This window comes from Zosterops lateralis, assembly GCF_965231275.1.
Source record: "Zosterops lateralis genome assembly, chromosome: 31".
Classification (NCBI taxonomy): domain Eukaryota; kingdom Metazoa; phylum Chordata; class Aves; order Passeriformes; family Zosteropidae; genus Zosterops; species Zosterops lateralis.
In genome coordinates this window covers 2,171,660-2,190,606 of record NC_139791.1, presented here as the reverse complement: position 1 = coordinate 2,190,606, position 18,947 = coordinate 2,171,660, and the positions used below count along the sequence as shown (strand labels likewise).

The 18,947-nt window shown below is 50.7% G+C and overlaps 2 protein-coding genes across 2 annotated transcripts; both read right to left on the bottom strand.

The window, feature by feature from the left end:
* Positions 1-265: 265 nt before the first annotated feature.
* On the bottom strand, positions 266-1,389 carry LOC310920628 (olfactory receptor 14A16-like; the record flags this gene model as incomplete). Its single annotated transcript, XM_083880693.1, has 1 exon — positions 266-1,389. One exon carries the CDS (start codon positions 1,387-1,389, stop codon positions 457-459), a length of 933 nt encoding a protein of 310 aa, XP_083736819.1. The 3' UTR covers positions 266-456.
* A 16,062-nt stretch (positions 1,390-17,451) lies between these two features.
* Positions 17,452-18,408, bottom strand: LOC310920741 (olfactory receptor 14J1-like; the record flags this gene model as incomplete). Its single annotated transcript, XM_083880800.1, has 1 exon — positions 17,452-18,408. One exon carries the CDS (start codon positions 18,406-18,408, stop codon positions 17,452-17,454), a length of 957 nt encoding a protein of 318 aa, XP_083736926.1.
* Between the last annotated feature and the right edge of the window lie 539 nt (positions 18,409-18,947).

Genomic DNA, 18,947 nt, shown 5'->3' with positions numbered 1-18,947 from the left:
GACGTGGGAGTGGACCTTCACAGAGGACAGCAGGCAGCAGCTTGGTGAATCATGGAAAGCTCTTTATTATCTGACTCCAATAGGCTTATATACATTTTGTACAAAGGGCCAAGATTGGCCTAAAGAGGTTACAACCTCCTGACTCCATGGGTCAATATGACCATCAGTCAAGTTCTCTCTCAGAGAACAAGAATGCAAAACATAGAGATAAATTCTAAGAATATAATATTGTTTACATGAAGCAGCATGAGAAGTTGCTGCAAAGACTCAAACCCTTGAAGGCAAGAAATTCAGGGACGACAGAGATGGAGAGAAACAAAATGGCAAAACCTGCTACCCTTCTTCATAGACAATATTAAAAATATAAAACAAAGGAAAAAACCTCCAAAATGAAACCAACAAGAATTATCAAAGATTACTTTCATTACATGTGATTTGAAGAAACTGGCAATCAAGTTAATGTTTCTGAAATTGTCCAGTGATCAGTGTCCACACTGCAGCCTTGAGCTCCTGGTTCCTCAGGCTGTAGATCAGGGGGTTCAGGGCTGGAGGCACCACCGAGTACAGAACTGACAGGGCCAGATCCAGGGATGGGGAGGAGATGGAGGGGGGCTTCAGGTAGGCAAATATGCCAGTGCTGAGGAACAGGGAGACCACAGCCAGGTGAGGGAGGCAGGTGGAAAAGGCTTTGTGCCGTCCCTGCTCAGAGGGGATCCTCAGCACAGCCCTGAAGATCTGCACATATGAGAAAACAATGAACACAAAACACCCAAAAGCTAAACAGACACTAACAGCAAGAAGCCCAAGTTCCCTGAAGTTGGAGTGTGAGCAGGAAAGCTTGAGGATGTGCGGGATTTCACAGAAGAACTGGCCCAGGGCATTGCCATGGCACAGGGGCAGGGAAAATGTATTGGCTGTGTGCAGCAGTGAATAGATAAAGCCACTGGCCCAGGCAGCTGCTGCCATGTGGGCACAAGCTCTGCTGCCCAGGAGGGTCCCGTAGTGCAGGGGTTTGCAGATGGACACATAGCGGTCGTAGCACATGATGGTCAGGAGGAAAACCTCTGCTGAAATGAAAAACAAAAACAGAAACAGCTGTGCAGCACATCCTGCATAGGAGATGTTCCTGGTGTCCCAGAGGGAATTGTGCATGGCTTTGGGGACAGTGGTGAGGATGGAGCCCAGGTCGGTGAGGGCCAGGTGGAGCAGGAAGAAGAACATGGGGCTGTGCAGGTGGTGGCTGGAGGCCAGAGCGCTGATGACGAGGCCGTTGCACAGGAGGGCAGCCAGGGAGATGCCCAGGAAGAGGCAGAAGTGCAGGAGCTGCAGCTGCCTTGTGTCTGCCAATGGCAGCAGGAGGAAGTGGCTGATGGAGCTGCTGTTGGACATTTGCTGTGTCTGGACATCCCAACCTGTAGAAAGTGGAAAGATAGTGACGTTTGAATGGAGATGTCTCAACGAAAAGTCAAAACCTCTTCTCATAGACAGTTTCCTTCCACTAAACACCTCCCCCTTGTCTCTGTCTAAGAGAACTTTCTTCAGCTTGGTTGATGGAGTCCTGATTGCTGTTGGCCCATGTTTTTTGAGGGGCTAGACCCCGGCCTGCAGGACACCTGGGAGTCAGCCCTGTGCCCCAGTCAGTGCAGGGGAACAGTGAGGGCAGGGGCCAGTCCTGGTGTTTGAACTTGGATAAAGAATCTCCTCCTAGGGCACGGGAGCAGCCAGGGTGAAAGGGATGGGAATTGCAGGAGTCAGAACGAGAGATTCTGCTGAGCCATGGGAGAACAGAGTCCAGTGAAGCAGGAGGATTGTCTGAGACTTAGTGCAGACTGAGGGGAGCTGCTCTGTCCCTGCTGCCCTGGACTTGCACTTTTCTGAGCTCCACTCCCGTGTTACCCTGGAAAGCCTTGAGACACTGCTGAGAGCAGAGGGATCCCTGGCACACAAAGTGGCTCCTGCCTTTCCCAGAGTCAGAGAGAGTCAGCTCATTCCCAGCCTGCAAGCCTGCCCTGCCCAGAGCTCCCCATGACAGAGGGAGCTGGGACACCCCATTGCTGTGCTCAGCCTGCACAGGAGGAGCCCAAGGGCTGGGCCTGAGCCTGCAGCTGGAACTGCCATTCCCAGAGAGCCCCTCAGCAATGCCAGGAGCACCTGGGCAAGGCAAGGAGAGAGAGAGCCAGGCCCTGAGGAAAAGCCTTTCCCTGCCCAGCCCTGCCCAGCCCCTCCCAGGCAGCAGCAGTGCAGGACAGTGGCCCTGAGGCCCTGGTCAGCAGGGAATGGGCACATGACGGGAGAGATGCCCTTCATATCTGGGGCTGCTCTGCCGGCCCAGGAGGGGACTGAGGGCCCTGAGCCCCCAGGCTGAGGGGTGTGCTGGCTGGGAGGGGACACAGGAGCTGTGCTGCTCAGGGCAGTGTGTGCCCTGCAGGGCAGGGCCGGCAGGTGCCACATGTCCCCTGCAGCAGGGCTTCCCTCAGCACTGCCTCCCTCCCTCCCTGCCCTTGGCTCTGCTGCTGGAGCTATCCCAGCCCGAGCTGTTCCTGTGGGCTCCGGCTCCTTCCCTGCCAGTGCTGCCAGAGCCCAGCCCAGCCCCTGGGTCAGCTCTGCCCTGCAGCTGCTCGGGGCTGCTGGGATGAAAGAACAGCTCCCCCAGACCTGGGCACCATGGAAAGGTGATGGTGGATGGATCTGGAGGCTGGGGAGGTGGAGGCACTTGCTGAGGTTCCCAGGAATCCTCAGTGTGATGGTTTAAGAGCCTCAGTCTCTGCCCTGCCCTCCACAGCTGAGTTTCAATTACCACCAACCTGAGCCATAGGAAAGGGGAAGCACAGATTCAGGAAAGCAGAGACTCAGGCAGGAAACTCATGCCCAGAATGAGCTCATGACAAGTCCCCTCAGGAATGACCTGGGCATGAGCTGGAGCTCTGAGCAGCCCTGGCCCACACAGCACCCTCTCCATAGCAGCCAGACCTGCCCTGGCAGGAGTCACTCCTTGCACACACAGCTCCTCTCCACCATCCATGGGAGTTCCCAGGCAGGCTGAGAGCTGCCCCTGGCAGGTGGCAGATCCCCTGGCCTGGCCAAGAGCCCTCAGGGCTGCAGCACCTGCTCTGCACCACAGCCCTGGGCAGCCCTGGCTGCAGCCCCAGCCTCAGCCCCTGCAGCTGTCCCTGGCAGCAGGAGCCGTCCTGCCCTGTCCCTCTGACGGTGCCCAGGGCAGCCGCGCTCTGGAGCACATCCTCCCCCAAAGCAGAAAGGGCAGCAGAGCCATCCTTACAGTGCTGTCAGTCCTGTCCTGGCTCAGCTTTAGGAGATCCCTGCAGCCACAGACTTACTGTGTCACAAGTGGTGAAGATTTCTCCATGAAAAAGCCAAGAATTTTCCTAGCTGCTTTGACCCACTGTCTGCCTCACTGTTCTCAGGTACCTGCAGGAAATGTCCTCAGCCCTGCTGGGCTGTGAGAGAAGCTGCTCCTCAGGAGAAATGTCTTTTTGAAGCTCTTCTTGATTGCCAGGATCTGCCTCTATGCCAGGAGCCCAGCCCAGCTCAGCAGCACAGACGCAGCGCAAGAACTTTAATGAGCGTCTTGGGGCTTTGGTGTTGCTTACAGTGGTATCAATCCCTGAGAGTGTCTTCAAAAAACTTCTCAAGAATTCAAAGAGAGAATCAAACTCCAAAGTTCCTTGAAGTTTTAATGGGTTCCATTGAGGGACACAATTGAGAAAGTGTCCCCAGGTTCCAGTTAGAGCAGAACACAGCAGGCAGTGATGACAGATGAGGAGAAACAAGGCAAAGGTGTCTCTGGTGCTGAGCAAACTTGGATGTGTTTCAGGAATGCCAAGGGCCAAGGCCTGAGCCCCAGCCCATGCCAAGGCGCATCCTGACCCTCCCTCAGTGCTCAGGGCTCTTCCCAGGCCACTGGGATGTGGGGATGTGCAATGCCAAGGGCAGCACCATGGGGCGGCCCCTGCCAGGCTGCTGAGCAGGGCCAAGGAGGCAATGAGGCCCCAGGGCTGCAAGGGTCACTTGTCTCCTGCTGATGGCTCAGGCCCAGGCCCAGCAGCCATGGCCCAAGTGCTGCAGGAGTTGGCTGTGTCAGGGCCTTGCAGCTGCTGCCCATCCCTGTGCCCTGTGCAGCCCAGGCTGTCCTACGGTGTCCATGCCCTGCGCCTCTGTCCCTGCAGGCTGTCGTCATGCCCTGGCTGCCCCACCTGGCTGGGCCCTTCCTTTGCTGACAGCTCTGCCTCCTGCCTGCCTCTGCCTGGCCACACAGAGCCTTGGGCTTGGAACCAAAACGGTTAATTCCATTTTGCCGTGCCTGTGAGCATTTAACATAAGGAACAAGTCATGCAGGGCCTGCGTTCCCTGCAAGGACGGTTGGAAAAGAAGGAGACATCTGGCTCAAGAGTGCAGTGGCCGTAAAAACAAGGACTTAGTCTGGAAACTTGAGATGGATTTTATGGAAATTGATAAATTGTAATACGCATTTAGTGACTCTGTAAGCAATACACTTGTAGAAAAAGTGTCCACATAGGGTTAGGAATTACCCCACGGATAACCTCAGGGCTGAATAAGTGATGCCCTCTCAAACACCACATTAGTGTTAAGGAGTTGTATTCTGGTCGTTTTGAACATTTGCTGACAGCAGAGGCTCATGGAACCAAGGGGTCAGCTGGGCCACCTTGGAACCTCATGGAACAAAGGGTCCATTGTGACGCAGTAGAACCCCATGGAACCAAAGGTCCATTTTATCCTAGCAAGGCCTAATGTAACCAAGAGACCATTGTGACAGTATGGAAGTTCATGGAACCATGGGTCCATTTTCACAGTGTGGGGCTGCATGGAACCAATGGTCCATTGTGACACCGCAGAACCTTCTGGAATCAAGGTGATCATGTTATGCTTTGGAACCTCATGGAACAAAGCATCCATGGGAACACTGCAAAACTCAGACCATCGTTGACAGTGCAAAGGCTCATGGAACCAAAAGTCCATTGTGGCTCTGTAGGGATTCATAGAAATCAAGGAGACCATTTGGACACTGTGAGGCCTCATGGAACCAGCTGCCACTGTGACACAGCAGGGCCACATGGAGCCAAAGGGCCATTCCACATGACACTCTGGGGTCCTGTGGAACCAGTGGGACCACAGTGACACTGTGGAATTCCATGGAACAAAGGGGCCATTCTGATTCTACTTTGCCTCATGGAACCAAGGAGCCACTATGACACTGCAGGGTCTTGTCAGCCTAAGGCAGCCTTGTCACACTGCAGACCCCCTTGGAACCAAGGGTCCTTTGTGACATTGTGGGGCCTCATGGAACACTGGAGACCATTATGACACTTTGGAACCCTTTGGAACCAAGGGGCCATTGTGACACTACCCTTGTCACAACAATACAGGGCCTTGTATAACCAAGGGGCCATTGTAGCACTGCAGGGCCTCATGGAACCAAGGGCACAATAGTGACACTGTGGGCCTCCAAGGGACTAAGGCAGGATTCTTATAGTGCAAACCCAAGGAGACCATTGTGAGACCAAGGAGACACTATGGGGCATCCTGGAATCACAGGTCCATTGTGACACAGCATGGCTGCATGAAACCATAGACGCCATTTGTACACTTGGAGGTCTTGTGAAACCAAAGGGCCATTGTGGCACTTTGTGTCCCCGTGGAACCAAGGAGTCCATTGTGATGCTATGAGGCCCTGTTGAGTCAAAGGGCAATTGTAGCACTTTGTGGCACCATTGAATGAAGGAGACAAAGTGACACTACAGAGCCCCATGGAACTAAGGATTCATGGAACAGTGTGGGACTCATGGAAGCAAAGGGGCCGTTGTGACCCTCAGGACCTCATGGAACCAAGGGAACTTGGAACAGATCTGGCTGGTTTGGCCTCCCAGAGGCCACCTGACAGGTCCAGCTGATCTTGGAATGCTGAGGGCTGCCTCTCATCAGCCCCAGGAGCCCTGGGGGGCTCTGTGCTTTCCTTCCTCTGGAAAAGAATCATCCCTATTTCCAAGTGCCCACAGTCAAGATTGATACTCCCCCTGAAAAATTCCCTATACGCAAGGGTTCTCCCAGACAAAACTGCCGGGACAGAGAGCTCTGGCTGGCCTTGGCCTCTGATGATCACCTCTCATCTCAAGGAAGCCTTGAGGAAAGCATTTGAACAAGGCTTGACTACTGGGACATCAGTGAATCTCTCATCCTCTGAAAAACTCAGATCCTATTCTGATCATATGTGTCTTTTTCTTCTCATTGTGTATTATACATGAAATACTATTTTCAGCTAAATAATATCATTCTTATTACTTTGCCAGTGTTACCTGACAGAAAACACCTCCTCTACATATAGATCCACATCACCTGTAGAAGCAAAGACAATAAAGAATCCAGCAGGAATTATTTGTCTCTCCTGCCATCTGTCCCATCTCCTCTGGAGCTGGAGGTGCAGCCCCGGCACTTGGGAGGGCTCCAGGGGTCACAAGCTCAGCTCCCACACAGAGAAATTGTGGACTCTGGATGCTTTTCTTTGCCCCTGCATGGTCACACAGGCTGAGATGGACACTGATGGTTTCTGTGCCAGGCTCTCTCAGCCCAGCCCAGCTTCCTTTGCTGACAGCTCTGCCTCCTGCCTGCCTCTGCCTGGCCACACAGAGTCTGGGCTGCTCCAGACTCCTTCTGTGCGATGTGTTGCACCACAGCCCTGCCCTGGGAGAGAAATTCCTTCCTCTTTCTTCCCAGTCTGGACCTCTCCAGGTGTCCTTGACATTAATTCTTTCTTTCTCTGGCTGTTCTCTACTATGTCAAAAGGATCCACATCTCTGAAACCACCCTTCAATCCTTTCCAGGGCAGTCCTATGCTGTTCTCAGTCTCCTCTCCACTGAGCACAGAGCTCCTTTGTCCCTATATAGTGGTCCTGTGCTTGAGGCCTCCATACCCCACCTTGGGAGATCTCTGGACCCTTTCCAAGGTCTTGGCAATTAAAAACATTGTGCTCATTGTCTAAAAAAATCTCCAGTGGCCATGGCCAGCCTAGCCTGTCTGTCTTGGCTACTTCTGTCTTGGAGCAATCTTTGAATATACAGAATTTGGGAGGCAAAATTCTAATTTTGGCCAAAGCCTCTGCACAAGAAGGCTGATTCTTTTCCATAGGATGGAAGGCACAGAGCCTCATTGTTTCAGAGGGAAATAAGAGGTAGACACCAGTGGCCAAGGCCATCCATTGCTGACAGGTTTACTTCTGAGAGATACCCTTGCATATACCAATTTTTTTCTGGGAAGTACCAATTTTGGCCATGGGTATTTATAAAGAGAGGCAATTCTTTTCCATAGGAATGAAATCATAGAGCCCCAGTGTTCCATGGGAAGATGAGAAGCAGCCCTTGACATTCCGAGATCAGCAGGACCTGTCAGGTGACCCCTGGGAGGCCAAACCAGCCAGATCTGTTCCATGTTCCCTTGGTTCTATGGAGCCCCACAGTGTCCCAATGGCCCCTTGGTTCCATGAGGCTCTGAGGTGTCACAATGGTCCCTTAGTTACACGTGGCCATGAAGGGTTTTAATGGTCTCCATGGTCCCACAAGGCCCCAAAGTGTCACCGTGGCCCCCCTTGGTTCCATGAGTTCCCACAGAGTCACAATGGTCTCCATAGGGAGGAACCAACCAAGCCCCCGTGTCACAGGGGCAGATGAGGGGCAGTCACCAGAGGCCAAGGGCAGCCGGATTAGATGGTGCTGGCAGATTTTGTCTGGGACCTATCCCTGGATATAGGGAATTTTAGAGGCAGAATACCAATTTTGGACATTAACACCTGGAGGAGAAGGACGGTTCTTTTCCATAGGAAGGAAAGCATGGAACACTGATGTTTCAGGGGCAGATGAAAGGTGGCCACCAGAGGCCAAGGACAGCAAGACCTCTCTGTCCTGGTAGCTTTTGTCTGAAAGCAACCCTTGGATATAGGGATTTTTGGAGGTGGAATCCCACATTTGGCCATTTCTGTGTTGATAAGTAGGATGGTTCTTTTCCACTGGAAGGAAAGCAAAGAGCCCAAGTGTTTCAAAGGCAGAAGAGGAGAGAGGTGGATCCTGGGAAGCCAACACAGCCAGATCTGGAAGAAGATGACAGGTGGCCACCCATAGGTCAGGCCAGCCAGACTTGTCTCCCCTGGCATCTTTTTGTCACCTTTTCAGGGCAATCTTGGACATAGGGAATTTTGGAGGTGAATTCTCAATTTTGGCCATCACTGCCTGGACAGGAAGAAGAGTTCTTTTCCTTAGGAAGGAAAGCAGAGAGCCTCAGTGTTTCAAAGGCAGATGAGAACCAGCTCTTTGGAAGCCAAGGCCCGCCAGACTTGTCTCTCCTGGCAGCTTTGGTCTGGGAGCTATCCTTGGATATAGGGAATTCTGGAGGTGAATTCTACACTTTGGCCATGGGCACCTGGACATGAAAGGTGCTTTTTTCCTGTATGAAAGAAAAGCACATGGTCCCAGTGTTTCAAAGGCAGATGAGAGGTGGTCCCTGGGTGGCTAAACTAGCCAGATCTGTCTCTCCTGACAGATTTCATTTTACAATCAAACAATCTTTGCATATAAGGAAATTTGGAAGAGGAAAGGAGGAATCCCAATTTTGGCTGGGGGCTCCTGGAGAATAACAGTTCTTTCCCACAGGAAGGAGAGCACAGAGCCCCAGGGCTTCAGGGGCGCATCAGCAGCAGCCCTCAACATGCCAGGCTCAGCCAGACCTGTCCAGCAGCCCCCAGGAGGCCAAATCAGCCAGGCCTGTTCCATGTTCCCTTGGTTCCATGGGGCCCCTGAGTTTCACAATGATGCCCTCGATTCCATGAGGCCCCACAGTGTGGAGAAGATAGCTGAGGAATGGGTAGAAGATAAGGGACACAATAGCTCTCAGACTAATATTGTAACTAGAAGCTAGGACAAGGCCAGCATGAGGATGAGGGACAGAAACTGAGATCATGAGAAAAGAGGAATGAACATTACAAGGCGATACAACTGTTGCAATATGCTGATATGGCATGAAGTAAGCTATTGTGTAGTCACTACCAATCAGGAGCTTGGCTTTTGCAATATGTATGAACTAATTACTTAGAATATAAATGTAAGCGAGAAAACAAATAAAATCAAGCCTGATTGATCAACATCGGTTGAGTCAGTCTCCTTCCATCCAACAAATGGTGACCCCGACGTGATACTGCACCACGGTTGGAGGAGTAGGAGTTCAGGTCCTGCAAGCAGAGGGACAGCGAAAGAAGATTTTCCACACCCTGGTGCTCACTTTAGTGAGGCCAGCTGATACGGGCTGCCGAGACCTTGGGGAGCTGCACAGCGCTGACTAATATGGAGAGGCAAGCAGCATATGACTTATTTGCCTGTGTGCTAGAAAAATGGCAAGTCCAGAGTATAGATATTAAAAAGGAGTTGCCAGGCTTGCTAGCATATGGGTATGCTAAGGGGTGTTTTATGAACCCCCATACAGTACATGAGCTTTCTGAATGGCGAAAATTTGGGGATAAGATATGGGAGGCAAGTTTAGATGATGATAAAACAGCTAAGAAGTTAGGGAAACAGTGGCGAGCAGTACATAATGCTCTGCTGCAACACCAAGTAGAAAAGCGAGCAGCTCAGCAGGCAGTAGCAGCCCAGGGAAAGAATCTGATGTATTCATCAGAGTCAGACTTTCCCTTGCCTCCTGGATGTACAACAGTACATCTGCCTCCAGAGCAAATGGGTGCCACCAGAGGGGACACGGTAGCTGCAGACTCTGTACCATCAGCTCCCCCAATGCCTCCAGTCGCTGCGGGTCAGCTGACAGATTCATGTCCATTACCATGGACTGGGGAGAGCGATGAAACTATTCCAAAAGTTGAATCATATTTGACAGAGGTAGTGGCCAGGAATCGGAGGGAGGCATGGAGTGCACTAGCTAGAGAAGGAGTAGAACGAGGGGATGCACAGATGATAAAAGCAGGGAGCTCGATGGCATGCCCGGTAATATATAATCCTGCACCGGGAGGAGGTGTCACTGCTCAATTGACTTCCCTTGATTGGAAATTACTTTCCCAATTGCGCTCCACTGTTAGCCAATATGGGGTAAACAGTGAGCCTGCTTGGCAAATGCTGGATTATATCTGGGGTACATATTTGCTGTTGCCAGCAGATTGTTGGAGTATTTCTAAGCTTGTGTTTACACCCCACCAACTTTTGTTATTTCAAGCCCACTGGCAAGCCCTAGCGCAGGAGTCAGTTGCCACACAGAGACAACCTGGGGATCCTCTACATGGGGTTACCTTAGATGAATTGCTGGGAATAGGCAATTGGATAAAGACAGAGGCACAGGCCCTGTTAGGACCGGAAAAGTGTCGAGAAGTCATGAGGCTCGCTAGAGCTGCTATGGATAAGGTAAAAGATCCACATGGGACCCCTATATATATGGGAATAAAACAGGGTAGGGAAGAACTATTAGGCAAATTTGTAGATCGACTAGTAGAGGGAATAGTAAAAGCTAAAGTACCATTCTATATGCAAGGAGCTATGTTAAAACAGTGTATACTCCAAAATGGTAATCAGGCTACAAAAATCCTAGTTAACACCTTGGGAGCTAATTGGTCTGTAGAAGAGGCTCTAGAGAAAGCAGCATTTGTACCCTCTGGGCCTCAGGCATTTATTGTCAAGGCTATTAAAGGGCTAGGTGAAACATTTCAGAAACAGACAGAAAGCAGTCAGGCTCAAGTTTTTGCTGCTCTTGCCCCACTCCAAGCTACTGTTACAGCAAGTCAGCTGAAGCGAGGTGGAGGAGACCGAGGACGGTGCTACCGTTGTGGAGCAATAGGTCACTTTTGCCGAGAGTGTCCTGCAAGTGGAGTATGGTGTCAGAAGTGTCGCTCTGATACCCATAACACAGGAGCCTGTCGGAGGAAATCGGGAAACGGCAAGACCAGTGTGCCATCCAGCCACCGCGCTGGGACACAAATAGCAGCTGTACAGCAGCCAGCGACCTGCACCCCGCCACCTCCAGGAGCCTCAGCCTGGACTTGGCAGCCACAGTGGACATATCTATTAAGGACAATCGCCCTGTGCCAATTCCCACTGGAGTAAAGGGACCAGTAACCTATCAGGGACAGTCGGTTCCTGCTTTACTTTTGGGACGATCTTCTACTTTTTAAATAGGATTGGACATTACTGTGGGATTTATTGATGCTGATTTTACAGGCGAGATTTGTATTTTAGCACAGACACTGTATCCTCCGGTGCTCACTCCAGCTGGCACCCGGATAGCTCAATTGTTACCATTTTCGACCTTGGCTCCGAACATCGCTTGGAAACACAAAGAGGATACTATGGTTTTGGCTCTACAGGAGGATCAGCATTCTTAACACTGGACCTGCTGAAGTACAATATATTGGTTGAGGTCACATGTGTGTGCTTACACCCACAGGTCCTGTGTGGATTCCCAGCCGCTGGATGCAAGCAGGGAATGACAGCACCCAGCAGTCCAGCAGAACGAGAACGGCATTGCCTGCTCCTGATCCTTCAACCTGTGATAGCTCGGGTCCAGCCAGTGTGGCCTAATCCTCTAGTAGTAGAAAATAGAACTGATGTACTAACATTGTTGCATGAACTACAAAGCACCCGACTACGATTAATTAAGAGTTTTAACTGTCTGCACTGCGACGAGCCTAACTGTGGTGCTTGGGTAAAAATATATTGTGGGGCTTGTTGCAGACAGTGGTGGGTTTTTCAACAGCAGCTTGCAGAGCCATGGTGCCCATGCTGCTCCTTTTATTGGCATCGTTATAATTGGCAAACAGCCATAAAAAATTATACAGGGTGCAGTACTGTGCCAGAAGCAGTAAACCTTGTTCAAGATTTAGGTCAAAGAGATAGGCTGGAATTGGTATTTTTAATAGAAAGAGAGGTGTGTCGCCTGTTGGCACAAAAGGCTACTCGCATATTGCAGACAACCTGCAAATATGGGGTGGGAATACCTCATATGCATCAGGTGGATCCTGCTGACTGGGATATGTGTTGTCACCACTGGGCTCACAGAGCTACCAAAAATAGATGAAAGGCAAAACATGTGGGTCACTTGGGTTAACCAATCTGGTCAGGATAGTTTATGTTTATCACTTGCCACATCTTCCAATCCATTTCGCACTTGTTTAATTGGAAAACAAGAATGTGCAAGGGAAGCGTGGAAAAGTTACGTTTCTCATTGGCAAAATGAGACAACAGCACAATGGGAATATTGCTCTTGGTTTGCTGAAATCATTCAGCAAGGCAGTACTTCTTGCCATGACCCTCTCCTGCCTATTGATTTGGCTATATGTCTCGGGAAACGCTATTTTCTTGGAGCCCTTGTTCAGCAATTAAAGAAAAAGGGGGAGAATAGGGGAGAGGAGAAAGACATTCGGGTATTAGAATGGTTACAGCTACCCCTACGACAATGTAAAACTGTTTTTCAAAAATCAGAAATGTTGGCAGTTCTTATCCATAAAGGTAGACAGCGTGCACGACAGATTACGGGAAATGAACCAGGCACTATTCTGTTGCCAATAGCTCGAAATATACTGCAATGGTACATTGAAAATCATGAGGAGGTGGGCCTTGCTCTGCTGGGAGGAGGGGCCACAGTTGTGACAACGGTAAAGTGGCCCCCACCCTTGCGATGGGTGGGAGAACAACAGTGGCTGAGCAAACCTCTGCGGAGTGAACAGCCCATCCCAGAAGCAATCACAGTTTTCACAGATGCTGGGAAAAGGTCACAAAAAGCTGCTATTACATGGCAACAGGGAAATGAATGGCAAGAAGTAATATTGCCTGCTGAAGAGAGGGATTCTTTACTAACTTTTTCGAATGTGTTATTTGTGCTTTGATCGGTACTGCAGGGAGACACCCGTTACTGCACTAGAAAAGATACAGGGCTTCCCGCCCACTTGGCAAGCCAGTTGTTTGAGTCTCCGGAACAAAGAATAATAGCCGGAGTACGCTGGGAGATAAAGCATCATGCTGTACACTTGCTTACTGCTGCACGCTCAAAGATTTGTGTTACTTGATGTGGTAAAACAGTAGGTGTCCCCCAAAAGTGGGTAATTCTAGAAAATGACTGGGATGATCTTTGTGCTCGTTTTGCTAAGAGGGGGCATAAATCTAAAAAGAGGGGCAAACGCAATGCCTCCAATATGGGAAAATGCTAATGTGTGGGTTACTTGGGCAAATGCAACCAAGACTAATGCTTTTTGTCTGTCATTAGCCAGTGTCTCACAGCCTTTCAAAACCTGCCTGATAGGGTTACCCCTTAATCTTACTAATCCAAAGGACAGAGGATTGTTTAGCAAATACAGTAAACTTGCATGATGAGCTATAAAGCAGGCAAATGTTACTACAGAGGTCATATCAGCACTCACTCAGGATGTAAACAGCCTGAGACACACAGTCCTTCAGAACAGAGCCACTATAAACTTTTGGTCTAACACCATGGCTAACTCAGCTTTTGAAAGAAAGGCTACGATTTTTGCTTATGATTTTATTGTCATTCTATGTGAGAAATTGGTGTTTGCTTGCTTTTTTCGCCGTCAGTCCCAAGTGCTTGCAACCATTAAAGAAAAAGGGGGAATTGTGGAGAAGATAGCTGAGGAATGGGTAGAGGATAAGGGACACAATAGCTCTTAGACTAATATTGTAACTAGAAGCTAGGACAAGGCCAGCATGAGGATGAGGGAGAGAAAACTGAGATCATGAGAAAAGAGGAACTGAACGCTATAAGGCGATACAACTGTTGCAATATGCTGATATAGCATGAAGTAAGCTATTGTGTAGTCACTACCAATCAGGAGCTTGGCTTTTGCAATATGTATGAACTAATTATTTAGAATATAAATGTAAGTGAGAAAACAAATAAAATCGAGCCTGATTGATCAACATCAGTTGAGTCAGTCTCCCTCCATCCAACAACACTCTCCAATGCTTTGCCATTCCCAAGGGCTAAATATCAGAAGGATTTCTTGTAAATGCCCTTGCTTCTGTGCCCACTTCACTAAATTGTGAAGGTGCTTTGCTTCTGTTGCTTTGCCTCTCTTAGAGAGAATGTTTTGCAACAGCTGAACTGCAGCATCTAATTCCATTTGCTCGCAGTTCTTACTGTGCAGAAGTCTGAGGCATGCTCTCAGAATTCAGCTCCCACGTCTCTCTGATGTTTCTCCTCCCACTTCAGTTTCTCCTCCCCCGGAGCTCCTGTGTCTGTGTCCAGAGTTTGGAGCTTCACTGTCGGTCCAGAATCACGTCAGCGAGGTCACCAATTATCGTGAGAAAGGAGCCGAGTATTAAACAGACATCAGTATGATTAGGTTTGATCTTCCCATTTATTCTTTATTCCCTATATTTATGTGGTTACAGAGTAGAAGCAGACACAGCTAAACAATTTGTGATTGGTTAAAATCTCATGTTCAAGCACTCTAAATGATTATTCATTGGCTCACGTCTTCTGGCAGCAAATTCTTCCTTGTTCTGTCTTATGATCAGCATTTCTGTCTTCAAGCATCTATGAGAAAGTACAGAAATTGTTACATATCTTCAGCTTCTCTGAGGAGGCATCCATGAAAGGGACCAACAAGCTATTACAGTTGCTGCTTTCTTGCTAATTCAAGGCAATGTAAGAACAACAGAGCACTCAGCAAGCAGAGTACAAAACCTCCTACTGTTCCCTGATAGCAGGGATTGTTCAATCCTTCCATCAATAAATTGTGGCCTTTTTCTTCTAAAACTCTTCTACAAGTTTACAACTTAAGTTGAGCCTTTTTTTCATCTGAAATATTTCTCCTGGTCCATATCTCCATCATGAAATGTTTGTTAATATTTTTTTTCTTTCTCTGCCCAGCTGGCAGTGGAGGGTGAGCGAATGACTCCTGTGGGTGCCTGGCATTGGGTGAGTGTCAAACCACGACACAAGCTAACTGCAAAAAGCTAACCACGGGCTATTGCAGCAGGCAATCTTATCTAGCATGTGCAGGAAGCAGGGGTAATAAGTTCAAGCCCAAGGAAGTTTTCTGAGCCTTCATGAAAACGACCACCAGGAAGCTGAAAACCACCTCATGCAGAGACCACGTGTGTGCTACAAGGGCTTACATAATCATGGGATTAGAAAATATGTTATAATATGAAGGTGAGGAAAGTATAATGTGAACATTAAAAAAAAAGTATAAAAGCTAGTACTGTGTGAGGAATGGATGAGTGAGTTTGTGGCACTATCCCTGTCACTCCCGGCCTTGAATAAACAAATATTGCTCTGTAGGCCTTACACTATGGAGTACTGTTTTCTTGCCTAGTTTTCCTGGATTTTTGCCCACCTCATTGCCTGCAAAGGTGGACACACAAGCAGGAATTCCCAGTTGCTAGGAGTGGCTCTCTAGTCCCTGGCTATGAAAGCTTCTCCCAGCTGATGTGTGGATGTGGATGATAGGAAAGTCTGAGGATAACTGGTGATGGATCTTTCTTAATCATTATAGGCAAGCTTTGGTAGTGATGATTGGATGCATTGCTGAGCTTCTCATTTTGTGATTCTTTGCAGTTCTGCATTATATAAATCCCATTATTCCTTAGGTTCATGCCAATTTTTGGTGCTGACCCTGCCCATCTTCAAAAGGGACACTGCAGGCCCCAGAGAACCAAGGGTATATTGTGACACTGCAAGGCCTGGTGTGACCAAGGGGAGCAGAGTGACTCTGTGGGGCCACATGGAACCAAGGGGCCAGAGTGACACTGCAGGGCCTCATGGAACCATGGAGATCATTCTGACACTACAGGGACTCTTCTAACCAGGGGCCTATTGTTTTCCTCTCCCTGCCCCAGCCCTGCAGAGCAGCCCAGTCCTGTCTGGCCCTGCAGCAGGAACTGGAGGCACTGGAGGTCAGGGACAGCCACTCTGTGTCTGCAGTGCTCAGGAGATGCTCAGCTCAGGCAGCTTGTGCAGCTCTAGGGCCAGCCCCACTGCCCAACACAGCAGCAGAGTTGGTCCTGGAGCTCCTCAGGCAGCTCCTGCTGCCCCAGGGACAGGGCAGCCTCTTGCCAGGGCTCCTCTGCACACCCACGGGCTCCTGCTCTGCTCCTGGCACATGCCAGCTGCCCACAGAGCCTTTCCCAGGGGAACATGTCTGTGCTGGCCTGAGCAGCCATTGCTGCAGCCCCTGCCCTGCTGCCCCCAGCCCTGAGCTGGGGCTGCTGCTCTGCAGAGCACGGGGGCTGTGCTGCCTCTGCTGGGCTCTGCTGCTCAGCCTGGGAGACACAGGCAGCAGATGGTGCTCCCTGCACTGACCCCCTTCCACACAGGCTCTGCTGGGGCCATGGAGGCTGCTCAGAGCTGCCTGCCTTGTTCCAGGGCTGCCACATGGCCTTGGGGCTGCCCTGCATCCTCCTGGGCAAGTTCCCTGAGGGTCACACCAGTCAGTGCCCAGACTCCTTTCCCTGTGCCTGCTGTGTCCCCTGGGGCTGCAGAGCTCTCCTGGCTCACAGCAGACATTCAGTCCTTGATCTTGGGGTGACCCCACCCTTGCCAGGCCTGTGCCCAGGGAGCCCCACTCCCTGCTGATCCCTGGCACACACTGTCCCTGCAGCTCTCCTCTGTTCTCCTGGCAGCTCCCAAGGCCCTCCAGACACACATTCCTCTGCCATCAGCCCTGGCACAAGCTGCAGAGCCCCAGGAAGGTTCAGCACAGACCATTCACCATCTGATGGGCCCTGGCCACCAACAAGCAGAACCTGAGCCAGCCCTGAGTCCCCTGGAGGCCACACTGGGACCCTGATGTCATCCCACTGAGCCCTGAGAGAACAGGGAACACAAGGAGCCTCTTCAGAGTCTGTTTCTTGGGCCTGTTCCCAAGAGTGACTCTGCAGGGAGAGCAAAGCCTCCCTGCCCTGCCCTCAGGAGATGCCCTTTGCTGCTGGAGCTGCTGTGCTGGAGCCCAGCTGTGTCCCAGCAGTGCCCATGGCCTGTCCCTGCCTGTGGTGACAGCAGGGACACACAGCAGGACAGTGACCAAACTGCCAGAGCACTGCAGCCTTACAGCCACAGAAGGGCTGGGAAGGAGAGGCCGGAGTTGGGAAGAACAGCACGCAAAAGACTAAGTGCTGCTCCTCCCTGGCAGTGCTGCTCTCCTGGGACTCTTTTCCCCTTCTACTCTCTAACTTCATGCAGGTCTCAGAGTTGGGATCCCAGAAAAAAAAGGCACTGCAAGGTAGTTTATTTTTTTTGACATGTAGTAATACAGGAAATCCTGGTTTACAGAGTTTCTGGGTCAAATTCAAGATGCAGACAGTGAATCAGATGGAGGTGATTAAGAAAAAAAATTCATTGGGATAATTTTCTGACAGAAAAACCTACTGAACACTACCGAAGACACGGGAAGGTCTGTTGGGCCATGAGTTCCATTCTGAAAATTATGCCCAAGAAAACAGGCAATTTGTTGCTTCTGAAAAGCATCCAGTCATCATTTTCCTCAGAGTGTCCTTGAGCTCCTGGTTCCTCAGGCTGTAGATCAGGGGGTTCAGGGCTGGAGGCACCACCGAGTACAGAACTGACAGGGCCAGATCCAGGGATGGGGAGGAGATGGAGGGGGGCTTCAGGTAGGCAAATGTGCCAGTGCTGAGGAACAGGGAGACCACAGCCAGGTGAGGGAGGCAGGTGGAAAAGGCTTTGTGCCGTCCCTGCTCAGAGGGGATCCTCAGCACAACCCTGAAGATCTGCACATACGAGAAAACAATGAACACAAAACAACCAGAAGTGAATAAAAAACTGAAGATTAGAAGCCTGAGTTCCCTTAGGTAGGATTTGGAGCAGGACAGCTTGAGGATCTGGGGACCTTCACAGAAGAACTGGCCCAGGGCATTGCCATGGCACAGGGGCAGGGAAAATGTATTGGCCGTGTGCAGCAGTGAATAGACAAAGCCACTGGCCCAGGCAGCTGCTGCCATGTGGGCACAAGCTCTGCTGCCCAGGAGGGTCCCGTAGTGCAGGGGTTTGCAGATGGACACGTAGCGGTCGTAGCACATGATGGTCAGCAGGGCAAGCTCTGACGCAAGGAAGAAGACAAGCAGAAAGAGCTGAGCAGCACATCCTGTGTAGGAGATGGTCCTGGTGCCCCAGAGGGAATTGTGCATGGCTTTGGGGACAGTGGTGAGGATGCAGCCCAGGTCGGTGAGGGCCAGGTGGAGCAGGAAGAAGAACATGGGGCTGTGCAGGTGGTGGCCGCAGGTCACGGCACTGATGACGAGGCTGTTGCCCAGGAGGGCAGCCAGGGAGATGCCCAGGAAGAGGCAGAAGTGCAGGAGCTGCAGCTGCCTTGTGTCTGCCAATGGCAGCAGGAGGAAGTGGCTGATGGAGCTGCTGTTGGACATTTGCTGTGCCTGGACATCCCAACCTGCAGAAGGAGGAAAGACAGTGACATTTGAGGGGAGATTTCTCACAGAAAACTCAAAGCCCTTAGATCATTCCTTGCCACTAAACACCTCCCCCTTGTCTATGTCTAGCAGAACTTCCTTCACCTTGGTTTCTGGATCCCAGATTGCTGCTGGTCAATGTTCAGTGAGGAGACAGAGCTTGACCTGCAGGACACCTGGGAATCAGCTCTAAGCCCCAGTCAGTGCAGGGGAACAGTGAGGGCAGGGGCCAGTCCTGGTGTTTGAACTTGGTTAAAGTACCTCTTCCTAAGGCACAGGACCTGCCATGGCAAAGGGATGGGAGTTGCAGGAGTTAGAATGAGAGATTCTGGTGCACCTGGGGAGAACAGAGAGTCCAGTGAGGCAGGAGGATTGTCTAAGCCTTAGTGCAGACTGAGGGGAGCTGCTCTGTCCCTCTCTCCTGTTGCCAGCTGCCCTGGACTTGCATCTGTCTTGCTCCACTCCCGTGTTACCCTGGAAAGCCAGGAGACACTGCT